The sequence below is a fragment of the Chrysemys picta genome, chromosome 8 (assembly GCF_011386835.1).
Source record: "Chrysemys picta bellii isolate R12L10 chromosome 8, ASM1138683v2, whole genome shotgun sequence".
Lineage (NCBI taxonomy): Eukaryota > Metazoa > Chordata > Testudines > Emydidae > Chrysemys > Chrysemys picta.
The window spans coordinates 6,045,094-6,068,666 of NC_088798.1; the positions used below are offsets into that span (position 1 = coordinate 6,045,094).

Below are 23,573 nucleotides of genomic sequence, written 5' to 3' on the forward strand. Positions count from 1 at the left end.
CATCTTTGGGGACTTCCCACCCCCCCCTCAACATTTTCCCTTCTCCTGATGCTTACCTGAAGTGACTTTCTTCACCTTCTGTAGAAATTCTTTGACATTTTTGGCCAATTTTTGTTTTATTAGTCAGTAAAGGCTAACTTAGTGAGGAGGGCTTTAAACTACGTTCGACGGGGACAGGTGAGCAAAGCCCACAGGTAAGTGGGGAACATGGAGACCGGGGATATGGGTCGGAAACGAGAGGGAGTGTGGGCTATATTGGCAGAGAGAAAGGAGGGTCAGGACAAAACTGGGAGGAAAGATCAAACCAGTATCTTAGATGCCTATATACAAATGCGAGAAGTATGGGGAATAAGCAGGAAGAATTGGAAGTACTAATAAATAAATAAATACAACTATGACATTGTTGGCATCACTGAAACTTGGTGGGATAATACACATGATTGGAATGTTGGTGTGGATGGGTACAGCTTGCTCAGGAAGGATAGACAGGGGAAAAAGGGAGGAGGTGTTGCCTTATATATTAAAAATGTACACACTTGGACTGAGGTAGAGATGGACATAGGAGATGGAAGTGTTGAGAGTCTCTGGGTTAGGCTAAAAGGGGTAAAAAACAAGGGAGGTGTCATGCTAGGAGTCTACTACAGGCCACCTAACCAGGTAGAAGAGGTGGATGAGGCTTTTTTTAAGCAACTAACAAAATCATCCAAAGCCCAAGATTTGGTGGTGATGGGGGACTTCAACTATCCGGATATATGTTGGGAAAATAACACAGCGGGGCACAGACTATCCAACAAATTCTTGGACTGCATTGCAGACAACTTTTTATTTCAGAAGGTTGAGAAAGCTATTAGGGGGGAAGCTGTTCTAGACTTGATTTTAACAAATAGGGAGGAACTCGTTGAGAATTTGAAAGTAGAAGGCAGCCTGGGTGAAAGTGATCATGAAATCATAGAGTTTGCAATTCTAAGGAAGGGTAGAAGGGAGAACAGCAAAATAGAGACAATGGATTTCAGGAAGGCAGATTTTGGTAAGCTCAGAGAGCTGATAGATAAGGTCCCATGGGAATCAAGATTGAGGGGAAAAACAACTGAGGAGAGTTGGCAGTTTTTCAAAGGGACACTATTAAGGGCCCAAAAGCAAGCTATTCTGCTGGTTAGGAAAGATAGAAAATGTGGCAAAAGACCACCTTGGCTTAACCACGAGATCTTGCATGATCTAAAAAATAAAAAGGAGTCATATAAAAAATGGAAACTAGGACAGATTACAAAGGATGAATATAGGCAAACAACACAGGAATGCAGGGGCAAGATTAGAAAGGCAAAGGCACAAAATGAGCTCAAACTAGCTACGGGAATAAAGGGAAACAAGAAGACTTTTTATCAATACATTGGAAGCAAGAGGAAGACCAAAGACAGGGTAGGCCCACTGCTTAGTGAAGAGGGAGAAACAGTAACAGGAAACTTGGAAATGGCAGAGATGCTTAATGACTTCTTTGTTTCGGTCTTCACCGAGAAGTCTGAAGGAATGCCTAACATAGTGAATGCTAATGGGAAGGGGGTAGATTTAGAAGATAAAATAAAAAAAGAACAAGTTAAAAATCACTTAGAAAAGTTAGATGCCTGCAAGTCACCAGGGCCTGATGGAATGCATCCTAGAATACTCAAGGAGCTAATAGAGGAGGTATCTGAGCCTCTAGCTATTATCTTTGGAAAGTCATGGGAGACGGGAGAGATTCCAGAAGACTGGAAAAGGGCAAATATAGTGCCCATCTATAAAAAGGGAAATAAAAACAACCCAGGAAACTACAGACCAGTTAGTTTAACTTCTGTGCCAGGGAAGATAATGGAGCAAGTAATTAAGGAAATCATCTGCAAACACTTGGAAGGTGGTAAGGTGATAGGGAACAGCCAGCATGGATTTGTGAAGAACAAATCATGTCAAACCAATCGGATAGCTTTGTTTGATAGGATAACGAGCCTTGTGGATAAGGGTGAAGCTGTGGATGTGGTATACCTAGACTTTAGTAAGGCATTTGATACGGTCTCGCATGATATTCTTATCGATAAACTAGGCAAATACAATTTAGATGGGGCTACTATAAGGTGGGTGCATACCTGGCTGGATAACCGTACTCAGAGAGTTGTTATTAATGGTTCCCAATCCTGCTGGAAAGGCATAACGAGTGGGGTACCGCAGGGGTCTGTTTTGGGACCGGCGCTGTTCAATATCTTCATCAACGACTTAGATATTGGCATAGAAAGTACGCTTATTAAGTTTGCGGATGATACCGAACTGAGAGGGATTGCAACTACTTTGGAGGACAGGGTCATAATTCAAAATGATCTGGACAAATTGGAGAAATGGTCTGAGTTAAACAGGATGAAGTTTAACAAAGACAAATGCAAAGTGCTCCACTTAGGAAGGAAAAATCAGTTTCACACATACAGAATGGGAAGAGACTGTCTAGGAAGGAGTACGGCAGAAAGGGATCTAGGGGTTATAGTGGACCACAAGCTAAATATGAGTCAACAGTGTGATGCTGTTGCAAAAAAAGCAAACATGATTCTGGGATGTATTAACAGGTGTGTTGTGAGCAAGACACGAGAAGTCATTCTTCCGCTCTACTCTGCTCTGGTTAGGCCTCAGCTGGAGTATTGTGTCCAGTTCTGGGCACCGCATTTTTAAAAAGATGTGGAGAAATTGGAAAGGGTCCAGAGAAGAGCAACAAGAATGATTAAAGGTCTTGAAAACATGACCTATGAAGGAAGGCTGAAAGAATTGGGTTTGTTTAGTTTGGAAAGGAGAAGACTGAGAGGGGACATGATAGCAGTTTTCAGGTATTTAAAAGGGTGTCATAAGGAGGAGGGAGAAAACTTGTTCACCTTAGCCTCTAAGGATAGAACCAGAAGCAATGGGTTTAAACTGCAGCAAGGGAGGTCTAGGTTGGACATTAGGAAAAAGTTCCTAACTGTCAGGGTGGTTAAACACTGGAATAAATTGCTTAGGGAGGTTGTGGAATCTCTATCTCTAGAGATATTTAAGAGTAGGTTAGATAAATGTCTATCAGGGATGGTCTAGACAGTATTTGGTCCTGCCATGCGGGCAGGGGACTGGACTCGATGACCTCTCGAGGTCCCTTCCAGTCCTAGAATCTATGAATCTATGAATCTATGAAAAAGAATGGGGTGGTTCCCTGATGGAACTCTGTTACTCAATAAAAACATGGGTGGCAGGACTTCAAAAGTAGAGTTGTTACTAATCTAGGTTTACAGGATTCCACAAGGGTAGATGGAGAGAACACCATGGTCTAGGACATGTTTTTCCTGTCTTATGATGATGTATTTCTCTCATTCTTAACAGGCTCCCTGGTTTCTCTGAATATTTATGGTCTTCACAGAAACCCCACAGTCTGGCATGATCCAGAGGTACTTCTTTTTTTACTTGAGACTGATAAGATATTTTTGGAGGTGGTATAGCTATTCCTCGTGCAGACTCACTTGTTGAATCAACAAGAAGTTCCTATGTGCACAGGAAGCAGCAAGCAGGCCCTTTTCTTGGGTAGATGAGCATTTTTTCACTAGAAGTATGTAGATAACACAGTGTTCATGCTGTATGAGGACTCCACTTAACTGTAGATTGTAGGGGATATGTGAAGACCTGTGGATAATGGGAGGTCCAGACAAAACTAAATTTTGTTTCTATGTGAATTTTTAATTAAGGGTGGAGAGAGAACCAAGTTCACCCATGAATTGGGCCAAATCCTAAAGCTGACGCAATACCTTTCATTGCCCTGACTCCTCCCATATTTGTTTGGGCCACACCCACCCATCTTCATTTTGGGAAGTTTGTAGATCTCTCAAGGATCTTCTGTATGGGCCCATTTCTCTTCTGTAAGCTGGGAGCCAGATACTAATACAAGGTGTTAGCTATGGAGAGAGATTGTGATGGAAATTGTGTCCCTTCTCCCTTCCCAAACCATTGGTACACATTGCCCTATGGCATTAAGATAAGGCCGTTTACTTGCCTTTAGTGGGCTTATGCAAGGGTAACTGAGAGTGGAATCTGGCCCTTACTAGCTAAGCTCGGTTGCCAAACCAAGCAATAGTTTCAGAACTACGTGTCTTTACTATTCTTTGCAGGTCTTCGACCCTTTGAGATTCTCACCAGAGAACTCAGCGGGACGCCATTCCTATGCTTTTCTGCCTTTTGCAGCTGGACCCAGGTGGAGTATATTGAATTCTATACGTCGCTTTAGTTAAATAAAATCCTCTTCGCTGGACACTGATGAATCACTCCCACCTTGGGGTGACATTCTGGTTCCCGTGAAGTCAATGGGAATTTTGCCATTGACTTCAAGGGGAATAGAATTTCACCTTTTGTCTTTGCCATGTGCCATATCAAACATCCCCTAACTGTGGAAACTCTTGAACCTGGATCCAGCTCAGGCTTATGTCTGTTTAAATGCACAGCATGTTGGAGCAATACCTCCATAGCATCTTCAATGTGGTCCCCTATACATGGTTTGACCTTGAACTCATCGGCAAGGCCCCTGCTTCTCTCCACTGTTACGTCCCACTTTTTGCTGTGCTGCCTGTAGGGAACTTTGTTGATTGGTATAGAAAATTATTTTGTTATTTTCCTGCCCGGGCCTCTGTCTGCTTCTTTGTTTGTCAACTCTTTGGGGGAAGGGACTGTCCTTTGTTGTTTATCTTGCCAAGTGTCTAGTACATTGTAGGCTCTATTGCACAATAATATTAGTTATTAGGACATGGGGTGGTCTAGTGGACAGGGGCACTGCTGTAAGTCTGGAGACTTGGGATCTATGCCTGGCTTACCCACTGATGTGCTGTGGGACCTTGGGCCAGCCAGTCTCCTCTGGGCCAGGTCTGTAAAACACACATATTGTGAGGATAAATTCCATTAATGATTGCAAGTTGCTCTGATATTACTACTAAGGACCAAACAGGTAAGAAAATATTGCAATAGAATGCTCCTACTTGATTCAAATTGATCTAGATCGTAATCTGGGTGCAAGCGAATAATATAGTTTTAATCGGGCTAAATGTAAATGTCTGCATCTGGGAACAGAGAATGTAGGCCATACTTACAGAGTGGTGGACTCCATGCTGGGAAGCTGTGACTCTGAAAAAGATTTAGGGGCCGGGTGGATAATCAGCTGAACAAGAGCTCCCAGTGTGATGCTGGGGCCATAAAAGGGATGCATAAACCAGGGAATCTCGAGTAGGTGTAGAGAAGTTATTGGACCTCTCTCTGTGGCACTGGAATACTGTGTCCAGTTCTGGTGCCCACTATTCAAGAAGTAAGTTTTTTGTTTTGTTTTTTAAATTGGAAAGAGTTCAGAGAAGAGCTACAAGAATGATTAAAGGATTAGAAAACCTGCCTTATAGTGATGGACTCAAGGAACTCAATGTATTTAGCTTAATAAAGAGAAAATTAAAGGGTGATTTGATCACAGTATTTAAATATCAATGTTCTGGGATCGATTTATCGCATCTGGTTAAGACGCGATAAATCGATCCCGGATCGATCCCGGAAGTGCTCGCCGTCGACGCCGGTACTCCAGCTCCGCGAGAGGAGTACGCGGCATCGACGGGGGAGCCTCCTGCCGCGTCTGGAACTGCGGTAAGTTCGGACTAAGGTACTTCGAATTCAGCTACGTTATTAACGTAGCTGAATTTGCGTACTTTAGTCCGAAGTGGGGATTTAGTGGGGACCAGGCCTATGAAAAAAAGGGGTTAGTGCAACCATGTCATCCCGTCCAAATGGAGAAAATCCAGCAAGAGGAAACCCACCATCCTGCTGGCTCTCAAATCAACATCCAGTTTCTAAGGACAGCACTACCATTTCCTGCATTTCAGTGGGGCCATCACAGCATCAGCTCATACTCCGTTCTTCAAATGCATCAGCATAAGGGATACTGTTAGAAATACCAGCAGTATTTCCAACCCTAGAGATTACAAAATCATGAATCAGACCCAAACCACCATGAGGTGGGCTCAGAAATCATGAGGGTTTTTTTCCAGATTGTATTGTGTTTTTTGATGTGTGAACTCCCCGTGCTCACCCCAGTGTTTGGGTGACAATTAGTGTGGCCAACGCCTCCAGGTTTATTAAGGTGATATTGGTCTCTGCTGCAGTTGTTCCTACCTAGAACTCTATCCATCCCCCTGCCAAGCAATCAATTCTGCCCCCCACCCCACTGCCTCCTTAAATAAATAAATAAATAAATTAATGGAGATATCCCATCTCCTAGAACTGGAAGGGACCTTGAAAGGTCATCGAGTCCAGCCCCCTGCCTTCACTAGCAGGACCAAGTACTGATTTTTGCCCCAGATCCCCAAGTGGCCCCCTCAAGGATTGAACTCACAACCCTGGGTTTAGCAGGCCAATGCTCAAACCACTGAGCTATCCCTCCCCAAATCTTGCCTTCTCATCAATTCGGTCCGTTCCCAGCCTCCCTTCTGCTCCTCCTGCAGCTTCAGTTCCTCAACCTCCTCTCCCAGGCTTGGAAGGACTGCAGCAAGGTCCCCTCTCCCCTTTCAGGGCTGGGCGTGGCAGGCAGGGGGGGAGGCTGGGAGGAGCCAACCCTGTTGTTCGCAAGCAGGAGAGGGGGGAGCAGCCCTGAGCTGCTGGGATTTTTCTGCTCATCCCGTGAAAACAATGTCAGCTACTAAGAGGAGAGCTCTGCCTTCTTCCTGCAGCTGGTCTGGTTGGCTGCTCTTCCCCAAGAAGTGGGGCAGTGGGGAAAGCAGCCAATCACAGGCTTTCCCTTTCTACCCCCCTTACCCCGGGAGCTGAAATTCACTAGAGGGCTTAAGATTCTGGTGTTACCTGACTCTAGTCCTGGCCAAACTCGTGACTTGTGAAGAACTACCCTGTACATATTCTTCACTATGGAGAGAGGAGGTGGCAGCTTTCCTGCTGTATTCACAGCAGGACTGTATATGTAATTGTCACCTGTGTCTAGAATCCTTCTTCCTTGACTAATGCCTGTGTAACCCTTCTGCCCATCTAAGTTGGCAGCAACAAGGGCCGGGTTCTGTATCTAGGGGTTCCGTTTCAATAACGCAATGCAAAACCGGCTCGAGCCCCCACCCAGTGACCTGGGACAATTACATACCACCCCCTGGGTGCCTCTAAGAGGCAATACTTCCCCTCTCGCAAGCACAGAGTCTGAGTCTAACAGAAAATGTTTAATAACATGAGGTAAACGACATCAGCATTAAATTGGGAAAACACCACAAACAGAATTCATAACACAAACCATGAGCAAAAAACCCACCCCAGCAAGTTGGGCTGTGTCCTTTCCCTTGGGTTCTTGAAACCAGCGACCCAAAGATCACCAAAGTCCCAAAAGTCCAAGAACCCCCCAAAGTCTCTGTCCCTGGTCAGTGCAGCCCCAGAGTTCGGGGGGGGGCACGCAGGGTGTTAAGGGGCACCTTACGTGATCCGAGGCCGACGGGGTTCCGTCGCAGCCTTCACCACGAGCCGCTCCACTCCACCAGCTGTCCCGTGAGCTGCTCCCGCCGTCCCACGAACTGCTCTGGCAGCTGCTCCACTCTGCTCACCAACCTGTGAGCCGCTCAGCTCTGCTCCACTTCAGCCGTCCCTTGGGCCGCTCCCACAAGGTTCCGCTCCGCTCACCGACCTGTGAGTCGCTCAGCTCCACTCCAACCGTCCCCGAAGGCTCCACTCTGCTAGCTGCTCCACCAGCCGCTTAGCAATATAGCTTCAGGCTCCCCCACTAGTTAACACAGCCTCAGTGATATCAGTTCTTTTGTGATTTCAGCTCTTAGCAATTTCAGCGCACAGTAGGGGAGCCGCAGTGCTAGTGCACCATTGGCCCAAAGTGAATTCAGCTCAGCAGTCTGTAACTAGACTTCTAATGGAATCAAAGTTAGCTCTGATATTCAACAGTGGAGAGAGGAGAAGGTAGTGCAATTGGTGTTTCAACCCCTCAGAGAGGGGCCCATCCCATCAAGTACAAATATCTGTCCCCATCCTCTCTCCATTCACTGGGTTTTGTAACCCATGCCCCTTGTCAAGCAAGTGCTACTTAGGTAATGGTGAAGGACTCACTCAGTCCTTCTGTCATACAAAAGTTTCACTGGCCTTGATTCACAGAATCAGGGTAACAAAACTTTATTCTTCTGCCCCAATAACAGAGAAAACTGGGGATCCCACACCAGCCAAAGTAACCACTTTGAGTTGCTGTTGTTTCATGCCAGGCGAGTGGGTGTGCCTATGCAAACAAGATCAGCCCCTTGAGTTCTTTTCCACACTCGCCATAATTCACCACCAGATGTCAGGGTAGAGCTCATCCTGACTCTGCTTACACCTGCAACAAAAGAACAAACCTTTTGTTTTATTAGAAATCAGCCAAGAGATACACCGTTAGGTGCTGCTCATTGCTCTCTCCCCTTCCACCACAGGGTCCAGATTCCCAGCCAGTGTAGATGGCATAGTTTCATCAACTTCACTGAATCTATACTGATTCACACCAGCCCGCTGCCTATGTTTGTTTCTGATGAACTATCCAGTAGAGCTGGTGAGGAATTTTCCGTTGGAATAATTTTCTGACAGAAGAGGCAATTTCTTCAAAACTGAAATTTTCCTTTGGAACATCTAAACGAATGCTCGCCAGTCTCCCCACGCTGCCTGCCTGGCTTACAGGAGTTTTCATTTAGTTTTTCCTCAAAATTTTCCCACAAAATTGGAAATGTTCTTGAGGAAAATTTCATTTTTGCTAAGACTGCATTTTCTGTTGGAAAATCAGTCCAGTGGGAAAATCCCAACCAGCGTCACTGCTCAGTTTATCCGAAACAAATACAGGTAGAAAGCCGATGCTTAGCCAATCTCAATCCACATAGAAAAGTCGATGGCTCTTTGCCACTTTAAACTGGCTTCCGACCTGGTCTTTATACTAAAAAAAACAATGAGGAGTCTTTGTGGCACCTTAGAGATTCCTCAGGCTGTCACATCTCCAGGCTTATTTGAGATGAAAAAAATGACAAAAATGCAAAATTTTCTTGTGGGAAGGAATTTCCATTTTCCAGCCCTTTCTACTAACCACTCAATAGAAGTGAATCCCGGTAACAATTTCAGTGGCCGCCTCTTGTGCTCGGTTTACTATGTGAAGTGGCTTTGGTAACTTTAGAGAGGAAATATTTGTCGCTTCTCTCCGCTCAGGAACTGCATCGGGCAGCAGTTTGCCATGAACGAGATGAAGGTGGCTCTCGCGCTGACTCTGCTGCGCTTTGAACTCTCCCCTGATCCAGCCAAGCCCCCCATCAAAATACCTCAGATCGTCCTGCGCTCCAAGAACGGGATTCACCTGCACCTGAAGAAACTCCAGTGACACTTAAATCACTGGGACAGGATGTGATACATGACAGAGTTTAATCTAAATTTGATTGAATAACTAGAGCTGGGTGGGAACTGAAATTCCCCTTTCACGGGAAATTCTGTGATTTCAAAACGTTTTCATTCAGAATTGCAATGGAAACAACAGAATTTCACAATTTCCCACAAAATGAATTTTAAAAAATCATCCGAGATTATCAAAATTTTTGCTCTGATTTTGACTTTAAAATAAAAGGCTAAACGAAAAGTCGTTCTGAAATAAACAAATCTAAAACTGTTCCGGTATCAAAAAACATTGATAGATTTTTTTTCAAACCAAAATTCTGTCCAAAGCAACAATTTCTGTCGAAATTTTCCCAGTCAGTTCTAGTCAAAAGAAAGGCTGTGTTTTATCTCTGCAGATGTATCCCTGCTAACTCGTCTTTGTGATTAACTAAACAATTATTGGGGGTGGAAGGGCCATAGAGATGCAGCTGTGTATTTTTATTGATCATCATAATAGTTTAGCAAGGGCTCAGCATTGTACAGAAGAGAGAGAGGACAGCGTCCCAGCTCTCAGAGATTTGCAGTGGGGCTAGATTCTGACACAAGGGGTGAAGGAGGGATGGAGCATAAGGAGATTTTCTTTCCTCTTTTACGCTCTGCACACAGGCCTGCCAGATTTCCAGCCCCTGTGCAGGGACCACTTCCTCTGAGGGAGCGAGACGAGTAGGTAGGGAGTTGTACTGGTGTACCTCAGAAAGGGTACTGCAGTAAGTCCACCAAGGGACGGGAGTGCTCTGCAATTCCTGCTGGAGTAGTGTGCCTCCACACTGCGCCCCAGGCGATGCTACGTTTAATAGGAAGAAGCCCTACATAGCGGTAATGATCGTTATTGTTTATTTACATGAGTGCCTAGAAGCCCCAATCAGGGATCGGGACCCAGGTGGGCTGCTTGGGCACTGGACACTTCACATGATTCTAGATAGGACGTAAATCAATGGCAGGTTCGTTGCACAAAAGTTGCCTCTCTTTAATCTTCCCCTGCCTTCCGTTCAGGGCACTGCAACGGCTGATCTGTTGCCATGGGACGGCCTGATCCAGCCCTTCAGCTAACTCAATGAAGGAGAGTGCAAATCCTGGTCTGCACTGAACAGTTCTACAGGAATAACCATGTCGGGGAGGGGTGTGATTTTCACTGCTGGTCTTATACCAGTAAAAGCCCTAATGTGGATGCATTGACACCATTATTAAGGTGCCTTATACCCATATAGTTCTTCCCATCCCATACAGAAATAGCTATACTGGTACAGAGCACATTTATACCCATATAGCTGCATCCACACAAGGGAGGGATGTTGTCCCACTTTACCTGTAGTGGCATAGTCAAAGCGGCGCAACTTTCGACTGTACACCGTAGAGCAAAATTGTGTGTGGCAGATCAGGCATCCCAACGACCCAGCAAGCAATTTAATCAATGTTTGTAAGGATTAAATTCAAGTGTAACCCCTTTTATCAACTTGTTTGTATCTAAATTATCTTGAGATTTCACAGCTGTGTCAATGATGAATAAATTAAGTAGTGAGCATTAAAAAATATCTGCATTCCATCTTATTAGCAGATTAGGCTTCTAAATATAAATGTATCCAGATTCACGCTCTCAGAAGCCAACTAGATGGGTAGCTGCTACGTTCAGTAACTGATGGATCAGTTTTCTTGCTCACTCCAAGGCTCTGAGTGTAGTGTGGAGTTTTCTGTATGCTTTGGAAAACAGGTCATCTTCCAATTAGAAGTACATTTCTGGCCCTTATGGGGGTAAAGAGTTGTAAATGCAGCACATTTTGAGTCAGATCTTCAGCTCAGTTTTTGGCCCTTTCTGTCTGCGAGGCTATAGAAATATTCCTCCTGATAACCTCACAATTTATACTGAAACAAGAACAGGACGCAAGGAACCGCTAAATATTTCATTGCTCTTTCCACTGTAGGCCCAATTCAACCCTGGTGCAAACAGGGTGCGTACACCTAATGTGGCTCTGTATGTTTGTAGAATTTCAGTATACCTCCCTGGGGCTTTAATGCAAGAGGTCAGTGAAGTAGCTGATCTGGTAAAACACACTCATTGAGGAATGTGACCGATTTGCTTCAATAAGCCATCAGAGCACTGCGTGTACTAGAGGGCAAGTTCAGAGATATTTTTTTTTACTGTGTAAGCAATCTTACAAAGGTCACCCCTGTTCAACAACAAGTCTATCATCCTCACTAGTGTCTATGTACATAGCTGGGAAGGACGATTCCCTCCATTGCAGGAATTCCTGGGTAAAACACTATCGCCTGTATTATACAGGAGATCAGAGCAAATGATCCGACACTCCTACTGGACTTAATATAGATGAATCCAGTGTCTGAGTGCCTCAGTTTACCCATCAGTAAAACAGACAAACCGCAGATCTGAAACTTGATCAGGGTCCACCATGCACCAATGGACCTTATTTTTATAGTGGGCCAGAACCAAAACCCCCTGTTCTAAATACCCCCCAAACCCAGGAATGTATGCTTAAGTCTCACCCTGGGTGTGAGGGTTAATTAATGTTGTTTTAGTGTGTGTCTACACTGCCATGTAAGCCCAGGGTTCGAACTCAGGCTCGAGCCAAACCCTCCTTCCATCTATACACAAATCACGCTCAGAGCTCAGACTCAGGATATGAACACCCCATGGGGGTGGAGGGCCAGAGCCTAAGTCAAGATGGGACCCAGGTTTCAGGCCATATTGCTTTCCAGTGTAGACACAGCCCTACTGGACTCGTGCTCTGGGAGACCCCCAGTCTCATGCTGTGCAATGACAGGCCAGCAGATATTACTGCCAACCCTCGCATTAAAGCCTCCCTAGGATAATCAGTTTTTCTGATGCCGATGTAGGCACGATGAGTTTGTCTAAGTCGCCACAGAACTTTTCTTTCTCGTTTTCAGCATTCGTCATGGTAGGAGCATAAGCGCTGATGGTGGTAACGTACCGCTTATGTTTCAATGGCAACTACAAAACCATTGGATGATCACTTATGCCTTTAGGTAGACATCTAAGCTTGCAAGCAATGGAGTTGCTAATGGTAAAGCCAACATACAGTTGTCCTGGCTCTGAGGCTGGGCAACCCCCCCAGAAGAATGTGTATCCTGCACCCATCTCTGCCAATTGACCTTCGTTCACTGAGCAAGGCAATGTCAACCCTATCCCTGGCCAGTTCTCTTGCAACAAGAGCTGGGCCTCTCTTAGGTCGGCTGGTGGAAGGGTTGTTGCATAAAGCGCTAACGTTCCATGAAGCTAATGTAAGCCCAAGCGGCCGTGACCAGCCACACCTGCAAAGCCTGCACAGACTGGAGGCAGAGCTTAAAAGGAGAAGCAGAGCAGAGCGGCTCAGAGGGGGTAGGTAGTGGAAGGGAGCAGACTGGTGCTCTGAGGGGAAAATACTGCCCAGGAGATCCTTGCCTGAGGACTGACTGCACTAACCAGTGGGAACCTACAAAGGAGAGAGAAATGACTGAGCGTGCAGGTCAGAGACTTGGCTGAAGTGACTTACTCCATGAAGCTAAAGGGGTAGGAAGGGGAAGCGGCTTGACACCCCAATGTGTCCATTGTAACTGCCCACCATTTGGCCCCGATCCAGAGCCCAGTGGAGACTAAAGACCCGGGCTCTCCTATCCACTCCCAGAGGACATTACAGCACCAGGGACCTTCACTTAAGGCACTGGTCCCCAAACCTTTTTTGTCATCCGCCCTCATCTGGTCCGTGCCTCCCCCAGAAGCCAAGGTCAGGAGCTGGGCCCAGGAGCAGGTCCGGGAGCCAAGGGCTCCGGTTGAGAGCAGGGCCGGCTCTGCTGGGGCCGCGGCTGGGAGTGGGGCTGTGGTCAGGGGCAGGAACGGGGCCGCAGCTGGGGCTGGAGCTGCAGCAGGGGGTAGGCCAGAGTGGAGCTGGAGGCCGGCCCAGACCCCACCGTGCCCCCCAGAACGTTCCTCCAGGCTTCTCTAAGGAGGCGTGCCCCACCGTTAAGGGACCACTGATCTAAGATGATAGCCCTTCTGGAATAGACCTTGACTGCCCAAGGGCCCATTCCCCAAATCCCTTTGCCTCTCGGAGGATTCCCATCTTGGGGCAGGGCACTGAAAGGCAGGACCACTTTTTCAATGGGAAGACAGCCTTCCGACCCCCGCCTGACCACTAGGCGGCACTGTGGGTGTTTGTGCACCTTCTACCATGCAACATAGGACTTGCTGGCATATGGACTGGATGAGACCAGAGGTCCATTTAGTTCATCCTCCTCCTCTCTGACAATCCTGGCTTGCACCAGCGACTTCAGAGAAAGGGTGCAAGAAATCCTGCTGTGATAGGATAACCCTGTCCACATGGGAAGTTTCTTCTTCATCCTCTGTAATAAGAAGTTTCCTTCGGGCACTGCTAAATGCCTGAAGTAGGGGGAAAGGACAGATGAACTCACAGGACAGTTGGGTCTTCTCCTGCCAAGCAAAGTCTGACCAGTTGCTGGTGAGAACTTCAGAACTTTCGCCTGTACATTCCCAATAGGTTACTCGGCACACAGCATTCCACACAAGCTTGTGTGGGAAAGGGGAGGGAGTTATATTGCTTTGACTATTAGCTAATCCAGACCCAAAAGGAATGTGAGCACGGTGAGAGATTCAGAGTCTGTCACTGCCACAGAAGCTGCAGGACCATGGCATTTGCACTGGAGAAAATAGCGACCTCTTCCTCTCTGCTTTTGTACCTGGCCGCTGGATTTTGTCTCATCTACGTGCTGCTGAAAGCAATCCAGCTGTATCGCAAGAGACAACAGCTCCTCAAAGCTTTTGAGAGTTTCCCAGGTCCCCCGAGCCACTGGCTGTATGGCCACAGCTCTCAGGTAGGGAAAGACCTGGGGTTATGCAGTTATGTATACGCACACACCATCCAGATTAGGGTCAACAGAGAATAGGCAGAGGGAAGGTAAATACAGTGAGTGGGGTCTGTGAAATCTGTTTGTTAGGAAAGGATCCGGGCAGGCGGTGGCTTTCTTGTCCTACCCTTTAACAGATGCCACAATCGTATGTTAGTGTCATGGGGTACATCTACACTACAGGGGGGAGTCGATTTAAGATACGCAAATTCAGCTACGTGAATAGCGTAGCTGAATTCGACGTATCGCAGCCGACTTACCCCGTTGTGAGGACGGCGGCAAAATCGACTTCTGCGGCTTTCTGTCGGTGGCGCTTACTACCACCTCCGCTGGTGGAGTAAGAGCGCCGATTCGGGGATCGATTGTCGCGTCCCGACGGGACGCGATAAATCGATCCCCGAGAGGTCGATTTCTACCCGCCGATTCAGGCGGGTAGTATAGACCTAGCCATGTTTGTGGGGGAGTATAAGCTGGTTGGCCGGGGCTTGTCCCCCTCCAGGGCAGCGGGGAGCCAGACCGCCTCGCTACTTTGGTCAGTTGTGTCGGGGAATTAGCTGCAGTCAGCAGCTCCGGCCCTCTGGCAGAGGCTGAGCAAACAGTTGAATAGTAGCAGGCCCTGGCCCTAGATCAGGGTGGGCAACAAACAGTCAGTAGCTCAGGCCCTCAGGCAGGGGCTGAGCAAAGAGTTCAGTATTAGCAGGTCCAGGTCCTGGATCAGGGCAGGGCAACAAACAATCAGTGGCTCAGGCCCTCAGGCAGGGGCTGAGCAAACAGGTTCAATATAAACAGGCAGTAGCTCCGGCCCTCAGGCAGGGGCTGAGCAAACAGGTTGAACAGCAAACCCCAGGCTCCTGGCTCTGAGTGGCCGGGGAGAGGGGGAGACGGCCACCCGCGAGGTGGGTGGTAGGGGGGAAGCAGGCCCACCCACTCCACTGTGTCCCAGCCCGGGGCCCTAGCAGCGGCAGAAGACCCGCTGCTGTGTCAGTGGGGATCCTGACCACAACACACTGACCTTGGCTCTGGCAGTGTTGCAGCCGGACTCGGGGCAGCTACCCCAGGGCTACTTCCTTTCTCCCTCTCTAGAGGCTCCTGGATCCAGACGGCATCCTCCACGGGGTCACACACCATGGACTCCTCGGGATAGCTGGCGAGTGGTAGGCTTGGTAGCTCCTCGGGGTAACTGGCACATGATAGGCCTGGCACTCCCTTGGGGTAATGGGCGAGTGGTAGGTTTGGCAGCATCTCTGGGCTCGGTCTACCATCAGGCGTTGGCTGGTCTGGCCAGTCCTCGGGTCGGCCGCCAATCTCCTTGGTCTCCCCACCGGGAGCTACGCCACAAGTGTCTAGTCACTCCGGTGGCTGAGAGTCAAGTGAGCTCTGGGGTCGGGCTTTTATACTTCCTGTCCTTCGCCCTGACCTCTGAGGGGCAGGCGTAGGGTTTCCTGGCTCCTCCCACTTTGGTGTCCACAGAGGGTCATCCCCCTCTGGGGCGGCGGGGAGCCAGACCACCTCGCTACAGGGACAAATAAAATAATAATACTTGGTCAGTCATTGTGCTATGAGAATAATAATAAATAATAATAATACTAGATAAATAGATAGATATAAATTAAATATTCCCTGTCATACTGTTTAAAGATGAATCTATAGTACTATAGTAAATGAAGCAATGAATTCTCACTACTGTGGCTCTTTTGGGGAATGTTGATCACTAATTTGGCTCCTGACGCACTGAGGTCTGAGTGTCGCTGGTTTAAAATGTTGAGCCTTGTTCTGCCCTGCTTTGCCTCTTGCAATGTCAATATTTTTTCATCAACATGCAATTTTCGCCAAAAAAACGACCTTTTTTCTAAAGCAAAAATTTTGCATGGGAAATTCATTTTTGACGGTGTTCCTTTTTTGATGCAAAACCAGAAACTGTTTTTTAAGCTGAAATTTTTTTAAACCTAAGAATTGTAACTTAAAACAGCTTTCAAGCACCCCCAACATTTTCAGGTTTGGGGTTTCAGTATTTTATTTTAAAAATTCAGAGAAAAATGTTGACAAAGTTTAATTTTTGACATTTCTCTGAAAAAAATAGCAAATTTTCCAAGCAGCTACCTCATTTCCCCAGTGCAAGGGGAGTGTTAAGCTTTACCATTGTGATTTGCAAAGGAGACAGAGCTGCAATGCTGCTCCCTCTGGAACTGCGTAGCCACTGTGTGTAGATTTGGGTCCTTTCTACCCCAGCCACTTTGGGGCCAGCATGGCATCTTCCCTCCATCTCAAGGGGCAGAGCCTCTCATGGCAAATCCACTCCACTGCTCCCTATCTCCCACAGAGAGCCCTCGAGCGGCCCAGATGGCCTTGTACAGACTTTCCAGGCTGAGGTGACTTCACCCCTTTCTCCCTAAGTTCTCCCTCACTCTCTTTTCACTATCATTGCAGATTTCTCAAGGTGGAGAATTAAACAAGTTGCTGTTTTGGGCAAAAAAGTACCCCATGCCTACCCCAAATGGATTGGAGGTTTCATGGCTGCCTTAACAGTCAACCACCCTGATTATGCCAACACTGTGTTTGGCCATGGAGGTACGGTCATTGGCGCTTAGTTCAGAAAGGTTTGCACTTGATGCCCTCTCCCACTGCAAAGGCCAAGTGTTATTTCCACAGAGAACCATTCAGACTCTTCTTCCAGCTTGTCTCTTCTGTCGATTATTGCAATTCCCTCCTTTATACCCTTCCCAAATGCGTAGCTCTTCACCGTTAAATTGGGGCACTTTCTATACTCACCCACAACGGGAAATGGGAACCAAACACCTGCATCCTCAGAAATGTGTCTGTCTTAGGGTTTCCTAGAGCACCCACCACCATAGTATCTAAGTTGTTCCCAGGAAAAGCAGCACAGAACATTTCCTACATGACATCCCAGAGTCTTCCGTAGTTCTCCCTTTCTAGTGTAGGAAGCTCTAATTATTATAATTACTGTTGTGGTAGTACCTGGGGATTATGACTAAATCGGGGCCACATTGTTCTAGGACTAGATGCTGTACAAACACAGAACAAATGACAGATGGGGTCACTGCTCCAGATAGCCCCAAAGTGGCCATGAGAAGGACGATGCCCATAAAGGCACCACAGACAATGAAGGGGGATCCATGCAAGTATAGAATGAATCCTCATACCTTAGGGGCGCTGGCTGTTACAGTGAGAATAGCTCTTTAAGTAGTGCCGCCCCGCCCCACTTCACAGCCCCCTCAGCCCAGCTCCAGCCCCTCAGTGCCACCCCCCCACTTCATAGCCCCCCTCAGCCTAGCTTCTCAGCAACAGCAGGGACAAGGGATGATGGGGAGCCACCAGAGGTGAGGCCCCCCCCCAGAATTTCTTCCACCCTGGCTCCTGCTCACAACAGACCCTTGCCCACAGCCAAAGCCTGCCCCTTGGAGGGGATGCCCTAGACAGGAAGTAGAGGAGATGCACTCCCACCCTGGGATAACCGCTGCCCAGGAGTTTGCCCTAGTCACCATGAGGGGAAGGGAAACCCTGCTCTACTGAGAGACCCCCCCATCTCCACTTCCCACATCCAGTGACACGATGGGGGATCTCCCAGGTAAGGGACACAAACAGAGGAGAGGGATCCCGTGGTCCCAGACATGGAGTAAATGGTGTACCCTGGTCAGTGGGAGATGCTAATCCTCCTCCTGCCTACACACACACACGCCCTCATCCTCCCAACAGACATATTATTTAAACAAGAACAATAAATAAGTAGTGGCAACAATGCACTGGATATATGGTTTTAGGATAAATATTTATTTCAATGCCCCATCCCACAAAAAAAATATTGACTGCCGTGGTGAGGTACATTCAAAACACTAAAGTGAGTTGAATTTATTATTATTATTAACTAGCTAGCTAGGTTACTGGGTTTTTTCAGTGTGGACAATTGTGCTTTATTTTACAGGTTGAATGATGACTGAATGACATAACCTCCACCCCCAACCCCCGCCAACGTCCGTCACTCAGTCCGGTAATTTTGTCAAGTGTCCGTCGTGCAACATGGTGGTGCCTACCCCTGGATGCAAGTCAGTGCAGAATGGGGCCCAATTGTACCCTCAGTTACAGAGGAGATGGGGGATCATCTAACTAGCCGAGGGAAGAAATGGACCTTGCTGTGTGAACACAGTTGCCAAACCCAGCAGTAGCTTTGTCACTAAATGTCTTTAGAGTACAAGTGATCTTTTCTTCCAGGTGTTTGACCCCCTGAGATTTTCACAAGACAACTTGTCTGATCAGCATTCCTTCGCCTTTATGCCCTTTGCTGCTGAACCACGGTGACGTATTAATTAATGAATTACGTGAAACCTACAACCAGAAAACTGGAAACTACAAAGAGCGGAGAGAAAATTACCTCGTGTACCTCTAATTGTTCTCAGAAGCGATGATTATCATAGATTGTCCTTTAGTGCTTGATCCCAAGTCCATTGACTATAAATATATTATTTTTATTACAGTAGTACCTCGAGGCACTAACCAATATTACAGGGCCCCGCTGTGCCAGGACCTGTACATACACATAGGAAGAGGCAGGGTAACCACTGATGAGAGTGTTTAGACGTTCCCCTCTCTGCCCAATCTGCAGAAGCTACTCGTCTGTTACATTTAGAGAGCCCAGGTATTTATCTTAAGCTGTATGTGTTCATGGTTTTAGCTCTGGAGGTCCCTGAGTCAGTCCTCGATGTGTCAGTCAAGGTGGCGGTCATGACAGTAAACCCTGCCTGGAAGAGCTTACAATCAAAATAGTCAAAGACTTGGAGGGGAAACTGAGGTACAGGACAGGGACGTGACTCAGTGGCAGAGTCAGTAATGGAACCCAGACTCCCCTTCACTCCCTGTCCATTAGAGCAGGTACCTCTCTTTACACTCCGGTGGGTTTGAGTCAGACCATTAATGACTTAGCCCATAAATCTCCCGTACAGACTGAGTGTTTTTCCTTCTCTTCTCAGGAACTGCATCGGGCAGCAGTTTGCCATGACTGAGTTGAAAGTGGCTCTTGCCCTAACCCTCCTCCACTTCGAACTCTCACCTGACCTGACTACACCTCCTAATGAAGTAACTGAGCTTATCCTGCGCTCCAGGACTGGAATACATAGATTCATAGATTCTAGGACTGGAAGGGACCTCGAGAGGTCATCGAGTCCAGTCCCCTGCCCGCCTGGCAGGACCAAATACTGTCCATCCCTGATAGACATTTATCTAACCTACTCTTAAATATCTCCAGAGATGGAGATTCCACAACCTCCCTAGGCAATTTATTCCAATTTATTACACTTGCATTTAAAGAAACTTTCCTAATATCTTTGATATTTCATTCTGAAACTATCTTTGCTATTTTTTTTCAGCAAAGCTTGCAAGTCACAAGACTTTCTTAGTAGATTTGCACATCTTAAATCTGAGGAACAGTAAGTTACCGTACTAGTGTGTGGGGAGAATGAAGGGTGAGGCTGGGTGGAGACATTCTTATGGGGCCTGATCTTCAGCCACTGTAAAGTGACATAGCTTCATTGACTTGGAGCTATGCCAATATACACCAGCTGAGAATTTGGTCAATGATGTTTATAGATCGGCCATATACAGGAACACAAATGAAACTACAACAGGAAATCACTGGTTTTAAAATCCAGTAGAGTGAGGGCATCATTATATTCTGTATAGAGAAACTTCTCTCTCTTTTGGCTTTTCCAATGCCCTTTATCTATGCCTTCCGACCCACCTTACAAAGCAACGAGGATCTTAATATTATGTCTGCCAGAGTAGCAGGGGGAAGTATTTTCCTCTCCACACTAGGAAGTGAGCTTCCCATTTATCTTTGGGCCAAGATGGAAAAAGTGTTGGGAGCAAAATTGTCCTGTTAAATGCAATCTGATTGAATCAATGGTCAAAGCCAGATTTTGATTTCACTTACTCAGTTGTAAATCACTGCATAATTCCATTGATCTCAGCGGCGTTGCTCTGGATTTGCAAGAGAGAACAGGGTTTGTGCGTTATAAAAGTTGCTCGTGGAGATCCATATTTACTAAATCGGGTGCAGTTTTCTCAGGAATGGATCTGGCAATGCCTTCTGTAGTTGAATCCCTTAATAAAGAGTTGTGGTGTTTTTTGAATACTCAATTACTTGTCCAGGTTTTGGTGAGAGCATTTCAATAAACACATTCATAATCTTCAACTACTCGGTGACATATTCTGGAGTGTAAAATGCTGAGATGTTTGCTGTTCCCAGGGGCTACCCATGGGGAGACAACTTGATTCAGGACAGTAGATTTTTCTGGAAGCAAAACCCTGCGTTGTTAGGGGAGCAGGACAAGAAAGTAACATCAATGATCAGAACCGAAGTTCAGAAACAACATTATCAACATCTAGTCTGAAGGCTGTGTGTCAGGTATGGCCATCTGTGTGGGTTGAGCCAGCAATGAGTGTCCTAAGCAAGCACTAAATGAATTTAATGATGGGTGAGAGTGTGACGTTACACTCTATGTGATTTTATGAAAATATGCTAATGAGTTTGAATATAATGTAACTGAAATATGCTTCACACAAAGTATCAGAGGGGTAGCCGTGTTATTCTGGATCTGTAAAAAGCAACAAAGAGTCCGGTGGCACCTTATAGACTAACAGATGTATTGGAGCATGAGCTTTCGTGGGTGAAGACCCACTTCGTCAGACGCATATAATGGAAATTTCCAGAGGCAGGTATAAATATGCAGGCCAGAATCAGTCTGGAGATAACGAGGTTAGTTCAGTCAGGGAGGATGAGGCCCTCTTCTAGTAGTTGAGGTGTGAACACAAGGGAGGAGAAACTGCTTTTGTAGTTGGCTAGCCATTCACAGTCTTTGTTTAATCCTGAGCTGATGGTGTCAAATTTGCAAATGAACTGAAGTTCAGCAGTTTCTCTTTGAAGTCTAGTCCTGAAGTTTTTTTGCTGCAGGATGGCTACCTTAAAATCTGCTATTGTGTGGCCAGGGAGGTTGAAGTGTTCTCCTACAGGTTTTTGTATATTGCCATTCCTAATATCTGACTTGTGTCCATTTATCCTTTTATGTAGGGACTGTCCAGTTTGGCCGATGTACATAGCAGAGGGGCATAGCTGGCTTCATACAAAAGGTCTCTTGTAAGGTATCATTACAAAGCTTATAATCTACTTAGTGTGGTCAACCTATTTGTATAAATGTATCACTCTTGTACCTGAAACTAGAAATATGAAATATAACTCTGAGGACCTAGTGTAATTATGCAAAGTGCGGGCCATTAATGGTGGTTTGGAATCTTGATGGCTCCCATCAACCAGGACAACTGACTGCAGATGGCTCTGTTTTACCTGTAAGTTTTCCTGTATACCTGTGTGCTGGCAAGTGGGCAATGAAGTCTTGCAGTGACATGTGATCATGTCACCTGAACTGGAATTTATCTTTTAACCTGGTGCTTTTTCAGTGAGGGGGGGTCAAAACCCAGAGGGACCAAGGATTTCCGCCTTATGCAAAAGATATATAAAGGGGTGGAGGAGAACAAAGCAGGAGAGGAGCCATCATGGAGAATTCCCTAGCTACCACCTGAGCTAGAACAAGAGCTGTTCCAGGGGAAAGAAGGCCTGGAAGGTGTCCAGTCTGAGGAAAAAACTTACTGAAGTGTCTCTGAGGGTGAGATTATCTGTATTTAGTTTGATTAGACATAGATTTGCGCATTTTATTTTATTTTGCTTGGTGACTTGCTTTCTGTATTTAATGAAATCACTTTTTACTTATTAATTAACTTAGAGTATGTATTAATACCTGGGGGAGCAAACAGCTGTGCATATCTCTCTATCAGTGTTATAGAGGACAAAGAATTTATGAGTTTATCCTGCATAAGCCTTGTACAGGGTAAAACGGATTTATTTGGGTTTAGACCCCATTGGGAGTTGGGCACCTGAGTGCTAAAGACAGGAACACTTCTGTTAGCTGCTTTCAGGTAAACCTGCAGCGTTGGGGCAAGTAATTCAGACCCTGGGTCTGTGTTGGAGCAGACGGGAGTGTCTGGCTCAGCAAGACAGGGCGCTGGAGTCCTGAGCTGGCAGGGAAGGCAGGGGTAGAAGTAGTCTTTGCACTTCAGGTGGCAGCTCCCAAGCGGGTTTCTGTGATCTAATCCGTCACACATTGAATCTCAGTCCACATAAAAAATACAGTTTAATCCCTGGATAGGAACAAGATAAGCTAAAACAAGAGGATGAGAACAGGGAAAGGACTCAGGAATGTAAATTAAGAAGGACCTAACCCATCTTGCAATAACTCCTGAAAACCAGCAACAAAAATCAGTGTGACCCTTGTACCAGAGGTTACAGGCAGTACAAAGGGCTGGTTCAAATGTCTAAGGTTCCTTCTGAAAATGTAGCAAACAACACTGACTCATGCCCCTGCCCAGAAACATAGGAAAACTACATACTCCCTGAGGTGCCCTGACAGGCAACACTTCTCCTCACAAGCACTGAGTCCATTGTACAAAACAAAGAAAACGTTACTCACGGTTTGTTGTCACGGCTAAGCGGAATTCAGGCAGGTCTATCTTCAGCCCCAGTGGAAAGCGCTGCCCGATCTGCTCCGGGAGCTATACCAGTTCACCCAGCTGCACTGATTACTCCTCTCATTGCTGGGTAGCAGGGACCCTCATTAGAGTTCCTCAGCTGACCTGCCCCAATAACACCTCTGTGTCTGCCACTGTCTGCAAAGCCATGTCTTCTTCATGAAAGCTCCCTCTCTTCCACTCTTCAGAGACAGGTCAGTGACATAGCACTGAGCACAATACTTGCTACCAGAGATAGCATTGCCACCTAAGGTAGCAGCCCCTCCTCCTTCTTTCATATTGTCGGGGCTCCAGTACCCAACCTTGCCAGACTGCAGTGATGGTTAGGGTGACCCATATTTGCAGACATAGTTGGTGCAGTTCTCCTCCTCTTTTCTTACCCACAGGGATAACAGTGTTTTATTACCCCCAGATTTAAAATGTAACTGAATTTTGACCACAGTTTCCCAAACTGCCACATATGGGAAACACAAATGAGGACTGGCCCATCCTGTCATTTCCCTTGGCTCACCAAGAAATGCCAGCAGACAGCTCCCTCCCCTATAAAGCTTCTGTCATTTGGAGCTCTCAGCAGCTCTGGGGCACCATGACGGGATTCACTCACCAGAACAACACCTCTTGCTGGCTGTCTCGGGGGTTAGCTCTCTCAGCTCTCTTCTGGTGAGGCCTCTCCCGCCGCC

At 46.6% G+C, this 23,573-nt stretch overlaps 1 protein-coding gene and 1 pseudogene across 1 annotated transcript in view; both read left to right on the plus strand.

Moving 5' to 3' along the window:
- The window catches only part of LOC101945503 (cytochrome P450 4B1-like), a 53,002-nt gene extending 42,054 nt beyond the window's left edge, over positions 1–10,948 (plus strand). Inside the window, exons 22-24 of the mRNA XM_065556032.1 lie at positions 3,361–3,425; positions 4,140–4,222; positions 9,211–10,948. Of these exons, the coding sequence (XP_065412104.1) occupies positions 3,361–3,425; positions 4,140–4,222; positions 9,211–9,379 (317 nt within the window). The 3' untranslated portion in view covers positions 9,380–10,948. The remainder of the gene's footprint in view (positions 1–3,360; positions 3,426–4,139; positions 4,223–9,210) is intronic.
- A 2,808-nt stretch (positions 10,949–13,756) lies between these two features.
- LOC112058654 (cytochrome P450 4B1-like) overlaps positions 13,757–23,573 on the plus strand; it is a 34,113-nt pseudogene continuing 24,296 nt past the window's right edge.